The 21,925-nt window shown below is 44.3% G+C and overlaps 2 protein-coding genes across 2 annotated transcripts; one reads left to right on the top strand and one right to left on the bottom strand.

Moving 5' to 3' along the window:
- The first annotated feature begins 38 nt into the window (after positions 1–38).
- Positions 39–18,889, top strand: smcr8b (Smith-Magenis syndrome chromosome region, candidate 8b). The gene is made up of 4 exons (XM_054779852.1): positions 39–494; positions 15,235–15,647; positions 15,712–17,133; positions 17,213–18,889. Exons 1-4 carry the CDS (start codon positions 309–311, stop codon positions 17,619–17,621), a joined length of 2,430 nt encoding a protein of 809 aa, XP_054635827.1. The 5' UTR covers positions 39–308; the 3' UTR covers positions 17,622–18,889.
- On the bottom strand, positions 16,257–21,500 carry LOC129182608 (uncharacterized). The gene is made up of 9 exons (XM_054778979.1): positions 21,401–21,500; positions 21,239–21,308; positions 20,925–21,151; positions 20,776–20,855; positions 19,728–19,805; positions 19,550–19,654; positions 19,170–19,397; positions 18,761–18,860; positions 16,257–18,656 (listed from the first exon to the last, which is right to left on the bottom strand). The coding sequence occupies exons 1-7, from the start codon at positions 21,498–21,500 to the stop codon at positions 19,386–19,388; spliced, it is 672 nt and encodes a 223-aa protein (XP_054634954.1). The 3' UTR covers positions 16,257–18,656; positions 18,761–18,860; positions 19,170–19,385.
- Between the last annotated feature and the right edge of the window lie 425 nt (positions 21,501–21,925).

Raw genomic sequence — 21,925 nt, 5'->3', positions numbered from 1 at the left:
TGTGACTTGACAGTTGAACTTGTTTTTGTTTTCGGATTTCGCAACAAGTCAGCTGCACCGGTGGTCACGTGTGTAAACATGCGCATTCACAGTGGCGTTTAGCGGCCAAAGACGTTTCATTTCAAACTTTTTGACGCCGTGGAGGCTACAAAAATAGGAAGAAGGTATCCCAGGCAGCGAGGAACTGTAACTGTAACTTCTCCGCGCTCACATGACTTGTTTTAGGAACCAACATGGTGGTCACAGTTCAGGTTTAGGTTCGCTGTCTCTCATGTCGAAGTTGGACCGAGGAGTTCACCGCCGAAGAGATGATCTCATCGCCGGACTTGCTGCCCTTCGCCGGGCCGGAGGGTTTCGGGGAGAACGCGGTGGAGGGTGACCCCGGGGGGCTCCCTGAGGCGCTCTCCGTCCCGCTGTTCTCCTCCAGACAACCATGGAGCTCCAGGGCCAGCTTCCACACGGACTTTGTGCTGGTGGCAGAGTTCTCAGAACAGGTCAGGAACTTCAATATTTCAATATCTCATATGCAAAGAAATGCACGAATAATTGAAGGAGTCGACATTGTGGGTTCTTAAACAAGTTAGGAATACGGAAAACGTGTTAGTCAAGTTGTAATTTTGGACTCCTAAATACAGCATGAACAACTACAAATTTGACATCCCTCCAGCAACGGTAATGTTTATAATAATAAATATAATTGTGGCCGTAGTTAACTGTATGCTTTATAATATTGTGGTTATCGTCAAATATGAATAAATGTGCAATGCTCCAAATAATGTATGAGCGCGGTGATCTGTACCACCCACCACAAGATGGCGGCAGCATTCAAAGGTGCTTAGTAACCGAAAGTGTTTCTTTGACTCGACAAGTCTCTGTTGTCGTCATTGTTGAAAATACTCTCTAATTAGATCGATTTGACTGTGGTATATTATATAGAGACAGAAATATACATTTATTGTAGCCCTCCAGTTTTGAATACGGTCTTTAAATATATCTGGAAATGCAGTGGGCGCGTGTAGTTTTGTGTTATTGTCTGACGACGCCGCAATGGATTGTTGGGGATTACTGTGTAATAAATTATAAGAAAATGTGTTAACGTGTTCCCTAAAGGCGCATTTGATGCAGCGGATCCATTTAAATATACGTGCCCTTTATGAGTGTGTGAGTCTGTATGTTTTGGAATGTACAATTTGACACCATCACTAACATGGTGTATGTGGGAAAGACATTTGTGTGAGTTCAACTTTCCTGGTAGGGGCGGTACCATGAGCATTAAGGTAGTGCATTCTGAGTGAGGTTCATTGCACTTCCAGTTGTGTTGATATCTTTGAGAATTGAGTTAGTGGAGTCTGGTTTCCCGCTATTACTGATCATCTGTTGAAATCATAATGTTTCAACATAACATCATTCAGGAACTAGAGGTGGGATTTATGGTTCTTTGAAGCAACTGGATCTTGGTGAGCTGTTCGCCGCGCGAAGTCAGCGGCTTCACGGCTTCTTCTCCGGCCAGCTGAGTAGCGGAATGAATGAATGAGCGAGCGTTGGACATACTACCCAGGTCCTGCTACCCAGGTCCTGCCCTCGAGAGCCATATACCTCACTGTGATTGGTTCTTCAGCCGTGGTCCCGCCCTCGAGAGCCATATACCTCACCGTGATTGGTTCGTTTAGCTCCGCACACGATAAGTGTCATTCATATCAAACTTGCCGCAGTTGGCCCGGGGCCTCAAGTCTGAGACTCTGCTCTAGATGATGAAGCCATCATTGCACTTTACTTCTGGTTGTTTACATCAAAATATAACTGCATTTTATGTGTTTGATTCTACTTATTTATATATGTTACACGGAACCGGATATGACGTTTATGTCTGCACTTTGTGCATTGCAAGTTTACAAGTTTGTAGCTCAGTCTTGGTGGATGTCATTAGATGACAGAAACATCCGCATGCTAAGGAAGTCTTTTAACAAGAATCACTTATAAAATAACCTCCCAATATATTACATATAGGAAGTATGGTTACTGACCATTTATGCTCATACATTTAAAAAATAAGAACTACCACAGTACGTCACGCCGCAGAAGCGCTGCTATAAAAATTTGCTAAAAGGAGGAAGTGACGTAGTCCTTGCGCATGCGCGGGACCGATTGCGTTCCGGGTACGTGTTGCGCAATGACAAGAACCATGAAAATGCATTTCCATAAGAGCCATATCATATTTTCTACTATTGATTACAACTGGCACACATTTATAAGCAAGACCAACAATTTTAAAATATATAAGCCTCTGAATGTATTCTTTTGAATACTGTTTAAGAACTGAAAATATACAATAATAAATCAAATACTTCTCACCATTGATGCGACTTCAGGTGTTGCATGGTTTTGCCCCGTACTTTGCATCTTTTTCTTTCTTGTCACCATCTTCTTCGTCAGAAGGGTTTGTCTGCAGAATTAGCTAGCTGAAATGAAATCATTAAAGGAGGGACATTTACTTCTTGACTGCCCAATGAACCGGGTAGGCTACTGCATTATCCAGTAATAATTGCGTTTTGGTGTCTGACCATGTGTGGAGTTTGCATGTTCTCCCCGTGTGTGTGTGGGTTTTCTCCGGGTACTTCGGTTTCCTCCCACATCCAAAAACATGCATGTTAGGTTAATTGGAGACTCTAAATTGTCCATAGGTATGAATGTGAGTGTGAATGGTTGTTTGTCTATATGTGCCCTGGCATTGGCTGGCGACCAGTCCAGGGTGTACCCCGCCTGTTGCCCGAAGTCAGCTGGGATAGGCTCCAGCATGCCCTCGCGACCCTAATGAGGAGAAAATGGATTAAAATGCATAAGAAAGTTTTATATTTTGAACTTTATTTTTAATACTGTGATTTCTATATTTTTTTACATTAAAAAGCAAGCAAAAATGGAAATAAATACATTTTATTGTGTTCAGATATGTCTGAGAGCCAGATGCGGTCATCAAAAGAGCCACATCTAGCTCCCGAGCCATAGGTTCCCTACCTCTGTATTAGCAGGTACAGCAATGATAACATGGAACACCTGCAGTGTCTACATTATTTGAAGCATTATCGGACTTCCTTCCTGGGTGCATTGATTTCAGAGTGCATAGGAACGAACACTACTGCCGTCAACAACAGCAACATTGAGTGTTTGCTACCACTAATCAACTACTACTTTTTACTTTTACTCCCCCAGGCAGAGAATCACGTTGCTGAGTGCTGGGAACCTGTGACAAGCTCTTGTCAATTCAGTCCACATTTTACAGAGAAAGTCAAGTGAGTTAGTGGGTTAGAGGAGTGTAAAGCCGGGCTTGCCTCAACGAAGGCAGCTCTCTTTTAAAGCAGCTATATCACCATTGTAACTTGGGCTAAACTCATAACCTGGTTATGTCCAGACTTTAAGCTTAAAATGGGCTATGGAAGCGCCGCTGTTTTACTGTTTACCTCATTCGGAGATGGCGTCCAAAGGGGGGACGTGGGAGAAAGAATAATTTGAGCAGCACTACTGTATGATGGGCGTGGCTACTTCGAGATCATGCTGATTCGCTGGCATTCCCTGATTAAATTCCTGGGTGTTCACCTTAACAACAAGCTGGACTGGTCCGTCAACACCCACGCCCTCTACAAGAAGGGCCAGAGTCGCCTCCACCTGCTGAGGAGACTGAGGTCCTTTGGTGTGTGCAGGACTCTTTTACGGACCTTTTATGACTCTGTGGTGGCCTCAGCCATCTTCTATGCTGTGGGCTGCTGGAGAGGGGGCAGCACGGACAGGGACAGGAGCAGGATCAATAGACTGATCAGGAGAGCGAGCTCTGTCCTGGACGGTCCTCTGGACTCCGTGGAGGAAGTGGGGGAGAGAAGGATGTTGGCTAAGCTGACATCCATCATGGACAACACCTCTCACCCGCTACATGACACTGTTGTTTCCCTGAGCAGCTCCTTCAGCAGCAGACTGTTACACCCACGGTGTAAGAAGGAGAGGTTCCGCAGGTCCTTCATACCGACCGCTGTCAGGCTCTACAACACCTGAACCATGTTGTAGTCAATATGCATTCTTTACACTGTACTCTTCACTTGCGTATCTTGCTTGCTTGCTGCTGTAACAAGTAAATTTCCCTGCTGTGGGATAAATAAAGTACATACATACATACAAATTCCCTATAAGGGATATAGATTTCCACCCGAGGGAATATGCTACATGTGCTCACTTTTTGAGGAATAGAATGCAACATGAATTATTAATTTTCCAATGTTAGCAGACGTATATGTCACAGCAACCCTTGCATGAGTACTCAGCCTGTTAGTCTTCTTATATTGCAATATTTGTTGGATCAACTGCAACAAAACACTTCTCTATTATAACAAAAAGGCAAAAAAATGTCACAAAGGAAGGTCGCAACCCTTTTAAGATAAGAGGCATAGAAAATGGGTGGATGGATGAAAAGGTTGCCACAAAACATGTCAACACTGCCTCATAGTGGTCACCAAAAGATACATTTTTAGAATTCAGAGCACTAAAATATTAAAAAATATAGACATATTTCAAAGATGAAAATGTTGCTCCAATTTATTTATTTTTTAAAGTGGATAAGCGTTAAAATGTCAACGTTGTGCAATGTTGAGCATGGATAAATGAAAAGACAAGTAGGGTATACGTAGTTAGTCTAATAATCTGTGTTAACTTGCACATTTACATGCTCTATCTACATGCTTTATTCTGCCAGCGGTCCCCCCTCGCTCTATTGGCGGCGACCCTGTTGCTTTTGACAGTAATACTCTTTTTCAACTCCTCTTAATGCTCCATAACAATTACTTGCTCATCTTGTTTAAAATACACTGGCTGGGATGAAGTAGAATAATATGATGTCAAAAGCCCCTTTCATGTGAACGCGCACTGAGCACAAAGCTAAGAACAGGACTTAAAGTAAGCTGATAAGTTTCGCGGTACCGTTTAACTTTGTTTGGGGAACTTGGGTTTTGTTGAGCTGCATCTTGAGCACAAAGCCTGGCTTTGTTGAGGCACTTTCACAGTATACCCCCAATGTTTTGATTCTCACAGTAATAAGGGACAAAGTGCATTCCTTGTCAGCTCAACACGGGACGCATACTTTTATTTATAAATATGGGACAATTCTGTTTATCAAGGAACGGTTAGCAAACCTACTTGTGCTCCCTGTTGAGCTGGTAAATTCAAATCAAACTCACAGGCGATGCAGCAACTCCATTAGCTTATGTTACCTCTCAGTAGTAGTGATGTGTGGATCAATACTGAAATATCAATACCTCAGATACTTAGGATACCTCAGATTTTTAGGCTATGAAATCAATTCTCAAATCGCAACATAAGTACTTTGATACATCAGTCATTTCAGGTAACGTATATCATTAGGAGGAACACAGTGGAAAGTACAGTGTTCCCTTATTTATCGCGGGGGATAGGTGTTGTGTTTGCATATACAGTTAAACCTGTCTTAGCTGCCACCTGTATAGAACGGCCAGCTGCCTATAGCGGCCACTGAAAAATCCCCCGCAGCAAATTTACATGTTATAGACCCTGTGTATAGCAGTCACCTGTCCAACGCGGCCAGCGGCCACCCATTTTGTCTCCCTTGGTCAATATCTGACCGCATATAGCGGCCAAAATACCGACTCAAGCAGAAGCTTCATGCACGAAAAAGTTTTGTTTTTTAAGCAATGAAGCCGTCGTGTGTAGACTTTAATTACTGAGTCCTAACTCAGTCACAATCATTCACAAAATCCACGCAAACTGTCAGTTGTTCCACATAAAAAAAAGCCGTCTTCTTTGGAGCTTGTTGCAGACAGTGACACCGTTTATTTCCTGGTGTGAGACAATGTGCACTGGTCAGTACTGTAATGCCACTTGTTATGGGGAAGGAGAGACGACTGGACGTCGCCGATGCACTTTAATCGCTTTATTAACAGCGGTTTATTAACCTAGTAGTTCTTTACAACTTTTATCCGCAGTCCCTCTACTGGTCAACATTCAAAATGGCCGTCAACCTGTCTATACCGGCCACCTGCCTATAGTGGCCACTTTTGCCGTCTCCCTTTAGTGGCCGCTATAGACAGGTTTGACTGTATGTATATATATATATATATATATATATATATACACACTGTACATATATATATACACACACACACACACACACAGACCCTTTCCAAAAAATTTGAATGTCATGGAAAAGTGGTTTAATTTCCATAATTCCATTCAAAAAGTTAAACTTTCATAGATTATAGATTCAGGGCCCACAATTTAAACGATTTGAAGTGTTTATTTGTTTATTTTTATGTAATTTGGGCTTCCAGCTCATAAAACCCATGAAAACAGGAATTCTAAAAATTAGAATACTGTGAAGAAATCACCATTTACTTCTCAGTTTTTGCAGGAAAAAAAAGAAAGAAATTAGGATCACATCAAATCAATAAAAATATGGTACTTTCAAAACAATATGTCAATCTTCAATACTTGGTTGGGAATCCCTTTGCCTTAATCACTGCCTCGATGCGACGTGGCATTGAAGCAATCAGCCTGTGGCATTGCCTGGGAGTTATGGAAGCCCAGATTTCCTTGATGCTTGCTGTCAGCTCTTCTTTGTTGTTGGGTCTGGTGCCCCTCATTTTCCTCTTGAGAATACCCCATAGATTCTCAATGGGGTTTAGGTCCGGTGAGTTGGCTGGCCAGTCAAGCCCTGTGATGGCATGGGCATCAAACCAGGTTTTGGTGCTTCTGGCGGTATGGGCAGGGGCCAGGTCCTGCTGGAAAATGAAATCTGCATCTCCATACAGATCCTCAGCAGAAGGAATCATGAAGTCCTCTAAAACATTCTGGTAGACTGTTGCGGTGACCTTGGATTTAAGAAAGCAGAGTTTACCAACACCTGCACCGGACATTGCACCCCAAATCATGACGGACTGTGGATATTTCACACTGGACCTCCGGCAGCTTGGGTTCTGTTCCTCACCCGTCTTCCTCCAAACCTTTGGACCTTGATTCCCAAATGAAAGGCACACTTTACTTTCATCGGAAAAGAGGACCTTGGACCACTGGCCAACAGTCCAGTCCTTCTTCTCCTTGGCCCAGTGGAGACTCTTCCTACGTTGGCTCAGGTTCAGAAGTGGCTTGACCCGAGGAACCCGACAGTTGTAGCCCATCTCCCGGATGCGTCTGAATGTGGTGTTTTTTGAAGCTGTGACTCCCGCCTCATTCCACTCTTTCTGGATCTCTGCCAGATTCTTGAATCTTCCCTGTTTGATAATCCGCTGAAGCCCACGGTCATCTCTTTTGCTGGTGCATCTTCTCCTGCCACATTTTGCCCTTCCTCTAGACTTTCCATTGATATGCTTGGACACAGCACTCTGTGAACAACCAGCCTCCTTAGCTATGAACTTTTGTGGCTTACCCATCCTATGGAGGGTATCAATGATGGTCTTCTGGCCAGTTGTCATGTCTGCAGTCTTCCCCATATTGAAAAGAACTGAGACAATTGAACCAAACTGAAGCAATTTAATGACACCTGGGGAAGCCTGTGCAGGTGATTTGAGTTTAGTAGATGATTAGTGTGTGACACTCAGTTTAAAACATTCATGCCCTGCAAAATTTGGGCTGATTTCTTCACAGTATTCTAATTTTTTGAATTCCTGCTTTCGTGGGTTTAATGAGCTGGAAGCCCAAATTATGTAAAAATAAACAAATAAATACTTGAAATCGTTTAAATTGTGGGCCTTGAATCTATAATCTATGAAAGTTTAACTTTTTGAATGGAATTATGGAAATGAAACAACTTTTCCATGACATTATAATTTTTTGGAAAGGGTCTGTGTGTATATATATATATATATATATATATATATATATATATATATATATATTTGTACTGTTACATGTTAACCAGTAGAGGGCACTGGGACACTGCGACTGGGACCAACAGTAGAGAGAGTGAGAGAGAAGTGAAGAAGGAAGTTGGAGCTGTACTATGCAACCTGGCAAAGATTCAAGTTATGAAGAGATACTAGGCCTGCTTATTCTACACCACCCACAGAACAAATTGGCGACGAGGATGAGCGGTTCAGTACTGTGCCCACCGGCTTTTCTTCCACATGTGGTTGAGCCGCCTATTCCTTTTGAAACATGGAAGAAGATGTTTAGCAATTACATGCTAGTCATCAATGCTACGGGAGACGCAGGGCCAGATGCTAGAAGGCGTGCTGTATTGCTACACTGCCTAGGCACGTAAGGACAATGCCTTTTCTACACCTTACCGAAGTAGCGATGGCTGCGTTAGAAAAACATTTTTTGCCGAAAGTCAACGTCGTGGCCTGCAGACACACTTTCAGACAACGTGTTCAGCGCATAGATGAGACAGCGACAGAGTACGTGGCTGCACTAAGGACACTGGCAGCACCATGTGGATTTGGAACGATGGAAGGAGAGATGATATGAGATCAGCTCATCTCCAATGCACATCTCAGTGCTGTAAGGGACAAATTGCTGCTAGAAGATGATTTGACTTTGGACAAGGCGCTTGCTATTGCAACTCAAGTCGAGGCTGCAGTCAAGAATGCTACGTTGCTCACAGCTAACAGACATCCCCACAACACCAGTACAGGCAGTTGGACAGTCCCGCTCCGCTTTTCAAAGGAAAAGAGGCACATGCCCTACCAAGCCTACTGCATATGACCGTCAAGAGCATGCTACAAATTCTAACAAACTGCTAAGCAAGTGCTTCAGGTGCGGATCCAACAAACACTTGGCTAATGACAGGAACTGCCCAGCTGCTACAGTACAGTGTAATAAATGTGGAAAAAAAGGACACTTCACCAAGGTATGCAAATCAAGTGCAAGATCTGTAAATCAAATACAAGAAGTCGTGGTGCCCGAGTTAGCAGTACTCTGTGTTGATGATGGCAAACTGGCAGCGGCAGCATTTGATAAACTCACCTGTACAGTAAATGTGGAGGCACCTAAAGGAAATGCACATTCACTTGAGCTAACAGACACTGGAGCTTCTGTGTCCATTTTGCCTGAGTCCATATATGAGAAGTACTTTGACAGCTGCACACTTGATGAACCTACAGTCAAGTTGGTGACTTATGCCAGGGGTCACATACCTGTCCTTGGTTGTCTACAAGCAGAAACTACCATTCCTGAACAAGGCAAAATCGTACCGACAACTTTTTACATAGTAAAGGCTGGATCACCTCTACTAGGCTTGGATCTGATTAAAGCCCTCCAGATCAGCATTATAGGAGGCAAAGTGACCTACAGTAAAGATGGTGATACCATGAAACCTGCTTGTGAAGCACATGGGGCAGTGCACAATGTCGACGCTATTCCTGGATGCGTCAAAGGCTTCATTCACAAAGTACAAGTTAACAATGCAGTGAAACCGGTACACCAAAAGTTAGACGTCTGCCACTAAGTATACGGAAAGAGGTTTCTGCAGAACTAAACCGTCTACTCCAAGCAGGCATCATCGAAAGGATTGATGCTTCTGAATGGGTGAGTCCTCTCGTCGTGGGAAGGAAACACAAAGGAGGACTGTGCCTATGTGTTGACTTCCGTGAACCAAACAAAAGTGTCACTACAGACTGCTACCCACTTCCTCATATGGAGGACCTGTTTGCAGAACTGGCTGGTGCTACACATTATAGCCAAATAGACTTGAGCTCAGCTTACCACCAGTTACCGTTGCATCCAGAAAGCCGCAAGCCAGCTGCTTTCATAACACACGATGGCTTGTTCCAGTTTACACGAGTTCCCTTTGGGCTTGCATCTGCACCATCTGCTTTCCAAAAAATGATGCACACCATCCTGAAAGACTTACTAGGAATCCAGAGTTACCTGGATGACATCATAGTCTACGGAGCTTCAAAGGAGGAACACGATCAGCATCTACAAGCCGTCCTTAAGTGCTTAAGTGATGCAGTGCTACAAATCAACTTCAGCAAAAGCTCATTTGGCCAGAGCCACATTACCTTCCTGTGCTACCACAGAACACCTTACTCCCATCGCTGAAGCACCTGCACCGAAAGACATGCCAGCACTTCGTTCATTCTTGGGCTTAACTTCCTGGTTCAGCAAGTTTATTCCTAACTATGCTACACTAGTTGAACCCCTGCGACAATTGCTCAGAACTAGCCCACAAGCTGAACTTCACTGGAATGATTCTACAAATGAAAGCTTCACCAAACTGAAACAAATGCTACTGGACAGTCCCACACTTGTTGTGTATGACCCTAGGCTGCCTACAGTCATTGCAACAGACGCTTCTGATTACGGCTTAGGAGCTGTCCTAACACAGATTCACTCTGACAATGCTGAGCGCATTGTGGCTTTTGCTTCACGCACACTGGCACCTGCTGAAAGGAGCACTCCACCACAGAAAGAGGCCCTTGCCTGTGTATGGGCTCTTGAGAGATGAAGAAAGTACATCTGGGGACACAGATTCACACTCCGAACTGATCATCAGGCCCTGACTACGCTTATGAACACAAAAGGTATGAGCAGAGCAGGAATGAGGATTGCAAGATGGTCAGCTAGGTTGATGTGTTTCCAATAGGAAAGTGTACCGTCCCGGGAACCAAAATGTCCTGGCAGATTGCCTCTCACGCGTTCCGCTACAGAACATTTCATTGACTGAACCTGAACAGGACTTACTTGTTGAGATAGCCGAAATATCCTCAACTCTCTTTGCACTACCGCTTGCTGACTTTAAAGCTGAGTCGGAGGACTGCCCCGAACTCAAACTACTGCGACAGATTATTCAGTTCAAATGGCCAAAAACAAAAAAGTCTCTTCCCATTGAGTTACAGCCCTACTTCTTAATGAGACATGAACTTGCAGCTGAGTCCCCTCTGATTTTCTGTGGCACACGTGTGGTTGTCCCCAAGTCAATCCGTGAGTGTATAGTACAACTGGCACATGAGGGTCACCAAGGCATAGTGCGCACCAAGCAACGCCTTAGAGAGCTTTACTGGTGGCCAAACATGGACAACCTAGTTCACACTGTCACTTCCTCATGCCAGTCATGTGATAAAACTGCCAAAGCATCACCTGCTCCTTTACAGCCTGTAGAGTTTCCAGAAGGCCCCTTTCAACATGTGGCAGTGGACATTGTCTGTCCTTTTGAGCGTGGACCATGTGACGGCAGATTTGCCATTACTCTGGTCGATTACTTCAGCAAATGGCCAGAAGTAGCCTTCACTTCAAATGCAACTACGACTACAGTCCTGACCTTTCTTTCATCAGTTTTTGCCCGTGAAGGTAATCCCTGTGCTATTACAACTGATAACGGTCCACAGTTCACTTCTTCTGACTTCACAGACTTCCTGAGAGAAAGAGGAATCAAACACATCAGAACAAGCAAATGGATGTGTTGAAAGATTCAACAGAGTGCTCAAGGACTGTATCCAAGGAGCACAAGCAGCTCAGAAACCTTGGAAGCCAACAGTAACTGTCATGCTCCAAAACTATAGAGCTACGCCCCATGCCACAACCAACAAGTCTCCTTTCCAGCTGCTCAGAGGAAGACCTATGAGAACCAAGCTTCACATACTGCCAGACCATGACCACTCAGGGAAATACAAGAAAGTGAGATCCAGATGGCTCAACAACAAAGTAAAAGTAAGAGTTATACAGACATGAAGAGAGGTGCTAAACCCCCCAAGCTTACAGTTGGGGATAAGGTGTGTATCCGCAAGCCTTTTCATGTGGGAAAAGGAGAGAGACAGTACACCGATCCTGGTGTCCGTTCAACAACAAACTGGATTCAGCACCTTCATCTTGAGTGACGGGAAAAGATGGAATGCCTCACACCTTTCTCGCTGCCCAGAGAGAGCAGAGGAACCCCCACAAGCTGGTACTGCTAAGGAAAATGCTGGCTTGACAGGCACCTTACTAAGCCGCACTGTTCCCCAAAGAGAGCACAAACCACCAGCATGGACTAAGGGCTACGTTATGGAAGTCAGAGCTAAACAAGGTTACAAAGGTTTAAACTTGTTGCATTTAAATGTACTCCTTTAGTTAAATGTTATGTGGAGATGTTGTGTTTATATATATATATATATATATATATATATATATATATATATATATATATATATATATATATATACACACATACATATACACATACACACACACACACAGTCAAACTTGTCTATAGCGGCCACTAGAGGGAGTCTGCAAAAGTGGCCGCTATAGACAGGTGGCCTCTATAGACAGGTTGGCGTCCAGTTTGAATGTTGACCAGTAGAGGGAAAAAAAAGGGAAAATAATAATAATAATGTTGACCAGTAGAGGGCACTGCAGACTGCGGATAAAAGTTGTACAGCACTACTAGGCTTGTTATTATCATGGTTTTAATTCATCCTGAACATGCATATGAGTCAAAACAGTAGCACATCACATAGTAAAATTCACAATTTTGCATGTCCAAAAAGGAGTAGGAAGAAGCAAAGCTTATTTAATCCTACCCCTCATCAGTTTCACATCAGTTGCAATATTTATTCACCTCTTGTTCTTCCAAGTGTACTTTGTAGGTCTACATGACAATGTAGTGCAATCATAGCCAAGGTTTTTACTTACTAAAAGGAAGCTAGAGGCTTAATAATAACTGATAGAATATATCCACGACCCACAGAACAAAGCTGTGCTAGTAATGTCTTACGCTTGTTTTTAATATTTTACTTTTTATACGGCAGAGTTGTCATTTCAGCTTTAGTTCTCAGAAAGTGACGGTGGACGTCCCGAGCAGGAGAGCTAGGCTCAGTGCCAGCTGTGAGTTTGGAGATAGTTGGGAAGTGTGTTTATGTTGGCGTGGATGTAAAGTCCTGCAGTGTTCTCCGCTGTTAATAAAGCGATTAAAGTGCATCGGCGACGTGAGTCTCTCCTTCCACAACAAGCGGCATTACAGTATTGACCAGTGCACACTAGGAAATAAACGGTGTCATTTCTTACAGGCATTGGCTGGACAGCTATGTAATGGGGCTTGTTTAACCTTTGCCTTGTGGGCAAGCAGGAAGGAGAGACGATGCTGAGAGATGTGTGTGTGTTCTGAGCTGCTGTCTGGTGGCCGTGTTCAAGAAATAAAGTTGGCAGAAGAAACAGGAGGTTTCCTTCTTTGCTTGGGAGCTGAATAACACTGACAAGTTAACAGACTAGTAGCGAATGAAAAAGAAGACGGCTTTTTTTGTGTCGAATACAGAAGATGAGGACTTTGATGGATTTGTGGATGAGGCTTGATCAAAAATAATGTGAGTTGATTCTAAAATACTTCAATTAAGTAAAACCAAACTCAGTTTTGCTCCCGCTGCCGCATGCATGCTAGCGTATGTTTTTTTTTTTTATTGTAGCGTCGCTGGGAGCACGTCCTGTTCCCAGCCTACTTTGCGGTAATGTTTTGGTGCAAATGCTCTTAAAGTTACATGTTTGACCAGGAAATAGCAAGCTCAAAAGAAGACGGCTTTTTTTATGTGGAACAACTGACAGTTTGTGTGGATCTTGTGAATGATTGTGACTGAGCTAGGACTCAGTAATTAAAGTCTACACACGACGGCTTCATTGATTGAAAAACAAAACTTTTTCGTGCATGAAGCTTCTACTTGAGTCGGTAATTTGGCCGCTATATGCGGTCAGATATTGACCAAGGGAGACAAAATGGGTGGCCGCTGGCTGCGTTAGACAGATGACTGCTATACACAGGGTCTATAACATGTAAATTTTCTGCGAGGGATTTTTCAGTGGCTGCTATAGGCAGGTGGCCGTTCTATAAAGGTAGCCGCTAAATATATATATATATATATATATATATATATATATGTAGTTACATGTTGACCAGTAGAGGGCACTGTGGGACTGCGAATGGGACCAACAGTAGAGAGAGTGAGTGAGAGAGAAGTGAAGAAGGAAGTTGGAGCTGTATGATGCAACCTGGCAGAGCTTGTGATTAAAGTTATGACGAGTTACTAGGCCAGCTTATTCTACACCACCCACAGAACAATAGGTTCCCAAAATAACCCACAATAAGTGAAATCCGTGATGTAGCAAACTTTATTTTTTTACAATTATGTTTTAAGGCTATAAAACCCCTCTCCATACACTTTATAGACTTTTATCAGACAGGCATTAACATTTTGTCACATTTTTCCCTCATTTAAACACTCACAGAAAAGTTCAAACCTGTTGGAATTTTAATGACTAACCTACTGGGCTGAACACAAGAAATTAAGTGAGCCACGTGTATTTCACTCCTCTGGCCGTGTCTTTTCGTCCTGGCGCTGTTCCGCTGCACTGTAGCGTTTTTGGATCCTTGTTAAAACATATTGCTGCAGTACTGCTGCCCAAACCAAAGATTCATTTATTCCGGGACAGCGCCCTACAGCAGCGTAACTTCTACATTCCTTCAGCATGTGCAGAAGACCAGCCTTTTGTGCGAAGGTTAGCTTCCTCCTCTGCCTTTTGGGCGCAGAAAGTCAACATTGTGGGTTTTGTCAGGGAGAAACTTGCAAGCCTACAAAGACTGCAAGCTAGCGATGACACAGGAGACGTGGCAGAGCGGCACGTAGTAGATTGACAACGGTCTATAGCAAATTGGGATGCAGAAGACAATGAGCGGTGCAGACAGACAAGAGAGGGAAGAGAGAGACACCCAACTTCCCACAATGCAATTCTTAAAGCGCGAGGCTCAGTCTGCAACAGCATTAATACGCTGTTAAAAAAAAAACAAACTAAACTAAACTTGCACAAAAACAAATCCGCAAAAGGTATCAAGTTGGAACAGAAATCAGTGGTATCGCACCTCACTACTCGTTAGTGGCATGAGGCACTGTGTCACTACGCGAGAAAAGTAGTTCTTTGGCGTGAGCTCCTTCAATAAGAATGTCGCGTAGTGTGGTTAATATGCAAGTCATGTTATGTAAATGTTTTGTTTAAAGCTATAAATAGACCGCCTATCAAGTGAATACAAGCACAGTATCACCATTACAAATATTGCTAAAAATCTCTTCCATCTTTGATTTAATTTTATTAATATTATATACAAGAATGGAATGAAACCCTAATTTGTTTAAAGAAGTGCTTTTGTCAGTGCCGTTGGAGCAAAGCAGCAATGATATGGTTCCTTTACTAAGCCATATGATTGTCATACTATCCACTAGGGGGCAGCACCAGTAGTCATATTTACTGTCACTGTGTGTCCAGGTGGGCCCTACGCCTGTGATGACCATCCCAGATGACCCTCGGGTCATTGGTTCTTTCGACCTCAACCACTTCTCAGTTCGCATCATGTCGGTGGACTACCAGGCGTCAGGCCCCGGCTACGCCCCTCACACCTCCGCAGGCCTCCGCCTCAACTTCAGCGAGGACTCCAAGGTGGTCCTGGGCGACTCGGCAGAGGACGCCTTTGCCTATGTGCAGCATGTGACGCTGTACGACCTGGAGGCACGCGGCATGGTGCGGCCATTCTGCATGGCGTACGTATGCTCGGAGGAGGCCAAGCTCATGGAGAACTTCACCCGGCTGTCGACTGGCTTCTCCCGGGCGTCCGACAGCCTCAAGACAGGCAACAGGCAGGCCTTTTCTTTGGAGCTGCAGAGGAAGCTACAAGAGCTCCAGTAAGGCCTCACGTTGCACCGCTTAAGCTCCGCCCACAGAGCTGTGATCATGTGACTATTTCAGGTATGCACGCGCGACACTGCTGCAGGACGTTGAAGGAGGACAATCGGATGAGCTGGAAGTTCTAGAGCGCTCCATCTTCACTCACAAAGATCTCCTCCGCCAGGTGACTTCCTATCCAAACAGGAAGCTCAAACAGCCAGACTTCCTACCCTACGACCCAGCCCCGACGGACATGACGGCAGCCCTGCCTCCTCCCCTGTTACCACCCACTTCCTGCAGGTCAGAGCGCCACCTGAAACCCATAGATGAGCTCTGCAACGCCTACTTCCTGTTGCTGATGCGAGAGCAGCTGGCTCACACAGAGCGGCATCTCCGTGGCGACACCAGCACTCTGCGGAGCGCTCACATCACACGCTCGCTCTCCAGGAAGCTGCAACTCACCAACTTCCTCTTTGAGCTGTGGCAGCCTGACGATGAGGAAGAGGAGGAGGAGGAAGCATTGCCGAGGGCAACAGGAAGTCAAAGTGACGAGCAGCCACTGAGTCCCGAGTCGTTCTGCTCCTGCGTGGAGGAGCTGCCCATCAAACTGGAGACGGGAGAAGAGGTGACCCCCGACCCGCAGGGCACCATGGAGATGACAGGAAGCGTCAGTAGCAGTGACAGCATCGAAGTGATCGGGACGGAGCGCTCGTATCGCACGCAGCGGCATGATGCCTCAGACTCTGAGGTGCCCGTTGCGAGGAGTAGCGGGTCGGAGGCGGTCCCCAGACGAGTGAGAGGATATGCCAGACGAGCCAACAGCGAGGACAGCATCGAAGTCCTGAGCACCACCGAGTCCATCATCCCCGAAGACCTCACCGCCATCACAGAGGAAGAGGTGGAGCCACAGCCTCTCAGTAAGGGTTTCTCAGAGAAGTGGGAGGAGTCAAGAAATGACCCAAAAATGAAACCCTGTGATGACAAACTTGTTAGCAGTGACGTCACAGTGAAGGAGGCACTTTGGGGGAGGAGCCTTGCTGGTGAAGGAACAGGAAGTAGTCCAAGTGATCAGATTCTGCCTGACCTCGTGGTGAACTTTAGCACACCGCTCCACATTGAACGATGGTTGCCGCCCTCTGCCCCCTTCAGGCCGCCCAGCGCAGCAGATGAGGCGTGGGACAGCGCCAGCTTGGCCGGCTCCTCGGACCCGCCCTCCCCACACCAGAGCGTCCATGGCAAGGTCCTCTCTGACAAAAGGACGCGAAGGAAGGCGGGCCTACGAGCGCTGCGCTTCCTCAAGCAAAACTCCTTCTCCCAGCACGCTGTGTTCTGTTTGTTGAGCGGCCGGCCGCTGGTGGTCGTAGGTGGCGATGAGGGTCTGGTGAGGAAGACGGTGGATGGACTGAGCCTCTTCCTGCCTGCCCCCGGCGCGGTGATGAAATGTTTGAGCACGCCCCTGCAGCTGAGCGACCTGCTCACCTGGAGGCTGATTGGCATCCACAGGTGATTTTTAAATTTGTTTTTTTTTAATCCAATTGAATGTTTTTTGTGGCGTGTCTGACATGTTCTCGTGGTTGCTCAGGTCAACATCCTCGCCATCTTCCACCATGCTTCACTCCCTGACCCGTTACAGTCGTTATCTGGGCCTGCTGGACCTGGACCAGAGGACACTGCGCTGTCCGTCCTACTCCGGCTTGCTTGTCAAGACGCTGGCCGACCGCTCCACTAACATCCTGCGTGGAGCCACCTACCTCCTGCACCTGGAGAGCGGCCTGACGGCGCTGGCCAATCGGGCTCTGCTGTTCACGTTCGGTTCCGAAGAGCCCGATCTCGGAAAGGCTTCCCCGTCTGTGCTGGGCGACTTGAGTGTGATGCGTTTCCTGTCTGACCTCATCAAGCAGCACCACGCCGGACGCGGACCGCCAGCGTTACGCTTCTCGTACGTGCCGCTGCACGTCCACAGAAACACGGCTGCCACAAGCAGATCATAAAACATGTTCAAAATAAATTATTGCACTCATCTCCTGTCTCGGCTGTTTAATACCTGATTTTCAAGTCTTCTGGCAAGTCTTCCTAAAAGATTTAGAAATAAGGCACAAAAATGCTTCATCACGGCGTCCTTTAAAGCAGGGGTGTTCAAAGTGTGGCCCAAGGGACATTTGCGACACATATCCCAATAGTAAATTACAATTATGAGACGAAAAGTCGAAATTGAGATAACACATGTCGCCTTCTTCACTGGAGCCTTCGTATCTCATTATTTCAGCTTTTTAATCTCATTTTGACTTCCAAAAATGTGACTTTTTATCTTGTAATTTTGACTTTTTATCTGAAAATTATGACTTCCCAAGGGGATATTTTTTTCTTTCAGTGAACAAAAACATTAGCCAGGATTTTTTTTGTTTTTTATAGAAAACCTAAGTAATCCAAAGTAAAGTAATTACAGTAATCTCTTATCTAGCATTATATTTTAATAATAAAAAATGAAAAACATGTATTGGTCTATTTATATAGTATTTGGATCAAATATTAATTCAAATTTTAGATGAAAAAAATAATAAAAAAAATATTTATTGATAATATATTGAACTGATAGCATACTGGATGTGGCTTTTGGAAAAAGTTCGGACACCCCTACTTTTTAGTTTTTGCCCTCATGCTAAGCCAGTGTTTCAAAGAAATGATAAAGTGTTTGATATATTGCATACTTAAAAAGAGCCCTCAACATAAGCACAGAATTCTCACCCATAGAATATTTTTACAGTCTCTGCAAAGCGGTTGATTGGCACTTCGGGTTTTGGCCAAAGGAGGGATGGGGCTCTAAAGCAGCTTGTAAAGTAAAAAAAAATGGCAGGTGGTCTTCATGAGGGGACTGAGGAAGGGACGTGGGTGCATAGAGAAAGGAAGGGCTGCAGGCATTTACTGCTAAAACACAGCGCTGCAAAGCTACACGTCTTACTGCTCACAGTTTCTGGCGCGAGGATCCAGAAGGTGTCTAATGGAGTGAAGAGAACTTGCAGGGCCCTCTGGGGAAGAAGAGACAGAAGCAAAGATGTTTCTACAGACGAGAATTGAAAGGGGGGGACACACACACACACACACACACACACACACACACACACACACACACCAGTTGTGTGTTCCAGCTCCTGATAGATCTTTTGCATGATGGCGGCGTGGAGGTCGTCATCGCACAACTTCCAGAACCAGCAGAGAGCCCACATGTTTCTCTGGCATTGAAAAAAGAAAAAGAAAAAAATACCCCACATTTAAGTCATTTTAAATTTGTATGTATTTTTAGCATTTTGCATATTTAAGTCATTTTATGTTTATTTCTTTTCTTTTTTTACACTGAAGTCATTTTTATATTTGTATTTATTTTTAGTATTTTGTACACATTTAAATCATGTACACATTTAAATCATGTTCATGTTTGGAAGATGCCAAAAATATTGCTTAAAGTTACTTCAAAATAAGCCAGATATCAGTTGTACATTAGATATTTTAATGTAATTTTTGACTTGCTGTCTGCAACCCACCCAGAATGGATCCATGACCCACTTTAGGGTCTATTTTGTTTTACATGACTGTAGTTGCCGCCTCCCTGGTGAGGCGTTCCAGGCGTGCCCGGCCGGGAGGAGGCCCCAGGGCAGACCTAGGACACGCTGGAGGAATTGTGTCTCACAGCTGGCCTGGGAACACCTTGGTGTCCTCCCGCTGGAATTGGAGGTGGTGCCCTGGAAGTCTGGGCTTCCCTACTGAGACTGCTGCCGCCATGCCCAGAACCCCGATAAGCGGAAGAAAATTTAATGGAATTAGTGTAGTTGCTTTCCGTTTATCTCCCAACCAACAGGAGGCAGCACTCATCAGCACGTTTTCCCACCAATACAAGCGGGTCTATGGAGGTATCTGCACTTACCTGGAAGGTGCACAGAATAGGTATGATTGGACTGAGAGTAGGATGGAGGATGATCTGTCTCAAAGCTCCAGTGACCAGCAGCAACAGGGCTTGATCACAGTACAGCTGGGAACACACACACACTTCTGTATGTGACCCACTAAACATCACGTGAGTAGCTCAGTTTTGACGTTCGTACCGACAGGAAGTGTCGTGGGATCTGCACAATGCTGTTGGAGCAAATCTGCAGAATCCCGTTCACAACTTGTACAGCTTCCTGCTCAAAGAGGACACAGAGGAAACCAGACGACGCAGAAAAAAAAACACTTAAAAAAGGCAAAGCAGTTGGTTAAAAAAAAAAAAAAAAAAGTGGGAAAAGAAAGAAAAAGAAAAACTTACACGCAGGAAAACCTCACTTGGTTTTGGGATGCATTTGAGGGCATATGCTCCGCTCGCGACATTGAGCAGACTCTTCCAACAATCAGACTGAAGAACACACAACCAAAAATAGTCCTGGTATCGGCTTTATAATGTGTGTGTGTATGTAAATAAACAGGAAGATAAAGAAACCATGAAGTGGATATTCTTATTTCGGATGTACAATTTGCTACATTTAAGTATGCTGGAAAATACACTGAAAACAAGTACATTTACCTTAAATTACATGATGTCTTTGAACGCAACCCCTCATTGCTCATAACACTGTTTAAAGTGTTATTCAAATGTTCTGCTACTACCAGTAGATGTTTAGACTTGTGTGGTACCTTTAGGCTTGATTGACATATTCATTTAATTTGGAGCTGTTTTATATATATATATATATATATATATATATATATATATATATATATATTGAAAGATCATAAAAATGCATTATCTGTACTTTTATTTGAAACAAATGCATAAAGTTCTGACGTGCTTTTAAATGTTCCAATTTTTGAGGACCCACGGAAGTAATTTATTCACAATGGAGAGGCTTGTGTTGTTTTTAGTGTTCAGCATTTTGTATTCCAATGTGAAAGAGCTGTCAATAAATTCATATACTTCGCAAGTCTTTTTTTTTTTTTTTTTACAGTATAGATGTGAAATAGGTCTTAAATTGTATTCATTATGGCCTAAAAATGTCTTAAATGTGACTTGTTGAAAGCTATAGAGACCTTGTGTGTCTTGTCAACATGACAACAGAAACCATGTATAAGCACAGTGAATTTGTATAAAATGAACGGTATTGGGCCAAGGTGACTTACATTGGTGTGGATGAGCAGGTTACATCTATGGACCTGGAGTACAAAGCAAACCAGACGTGAAAGTGATAACAGCATCACACCTGAAGCAGAGACTGGTTAACTTTTCTGACAGAGAGAGGTCGGTGAGGTAACGCTGAACCTTTGCCGACCTGAGATTCGCCCCCATGTCTTGTTAGAAAAGCAGAGCTCCCCTGTCTGGCTGACAGTCAGCTTAGGCGCTGTGTTGGTGCCAAGCATGTGCAGGTAGACCTGGAGGGCGTGTGGCAGGAGACGTGAGACGAGACCCTTCTCTGGCGGGAAGAAGCTCAGCAGTGCTGGTGTAAACCGTCCCTGCAGGCAGAGGAAGAAAGGGAGGAGGTCGCTCAGCTGCAAGTGGCTACAAAAACCAAAGGGAAAAGGCATCAACAACACAGTGATATCATGCACACACGTAAAAGATAAGTGAGCATGAGGAAGAACTTACTGGCCCCAGTTCTCGGCAGCACGAAAGAGAACTTGTCTGGTGGACTGAGGACACACAGAAGTGTCTCCTACTGAATGAGTGAAAAATGAAGAGAGAATGGGAGCATAGCTATTAATTTAGTCAACCACAAAACACTGGAAAAAAATACTATTGGAATCACACCTGGCAGGTTTTCCAGCTCCAGATAGATCTTCTTGACAATGGCAATGCGATACTCGTTGTCAGGCAACAGGTTGTTCCAGAACCAGTTGAGAGCCCACATTGTCTTTTGTTATACAAACATCAGAACATACGTTAAGACAAATAAAACATCCAATTCATTCATTCATTGGATCAGGGATATTCAAACTTCTTCCAGCAAGAGCCGCATACAGAAAAACTGAGGATTTTGTACATTAAAAGATGTCAAAACCAGGCCAATATAAGTAAGCTATCTACAGGTGACAAGGAAAATATGTGTAATATATACAGTGGTATGAAAAAGTGTTTGCCCCTTTCCTGATTTTTTTTTTTTGGAATGTTTGCATGAGACAAGTAATTTTTGAAAGGTGTGTGTCCCATTACATATGCCGTAACAGGAACACCGTACTTCAGAAAAAGAACATCACACCAACAGTAAAATATGGTGGTGGTAGTGTGATGGTCTGGGGCTGTTTTGCTGCTTCAGGACCTGGAAGACTGGCTGTG

The sequence above is a fragment of the Dunckerocampus dactyliophorus genome, chromosome 6 (genome assembly GCF_027744805.1).
Source record: "Dunckerocampus dactyliophorus isolate RoL2022-P2 chromosome 6, RoL_Ddac_1.1, whole genome shotgun sequence".
Lineage (NCBI taxonomy): Eukaryota > Metazoa > Chordata > Actinopteri > Syngnathiformes > Syngnathidae > Dunckerocampus > Dunckerocampus dactyliophorus.
Note: the sequence above shows the minus strand (reverse complement) of the source record. Positions and strands in the feature narration are given on the sequence as shown.

What these genes read in the sequence shown, in the direction of transcription:
- smcr8b (XM_054779852.1), top strand. Translation starts at nt 309, where the DNA reads ATGATCTCATCGCCGGACTTGCTGCCCTTCGCCGGGCCGGAGGGTTTC. An exon ending in TGGCAGAGTTCTCAGAACAG is followed by an intron (nt 495 to 15,234) that starts GTCAGGAACTTC and finishes CTGTGTGTCCAG; the next exon opens with GTGGGCCCTACGCCTGTGAT. An exon ending in AGGCTGATTGGCATCCACAG is followed by an intron (nt 17,134 to 17,212) that starts GTGATTTTTAAA and finishes GTGGTTGCTCAG; the next exon opens with GTCAACATCCTCGCCATCTT.
- LOC129182608 (XM_054778979.1), bottom strand. Translation starts at nt 21,500, where the DNA reads ATGTGGGCTCTCAACTGGTTCTGGAACAACCTGTTGCCTGACAACGAG. An exon ending in GACATGGGGGCGAATCTCAG is followed by an intron (nt 20,856 to 20,924) that starts GTCGGCAAAGGT and finishes TCTCTGCTTCAG; the next exon opens with GTGTGATGCTGTTATCACTT. An exon ending in ACCTGCTCATCCACACCAAT is followed by an intron (nt 19,806 to 20,775) that starts GTAAGTCACCTT and finishes CTCTTTGAGCAG; the next exon opens with GAAGCTGTACAAGTTGTGAA.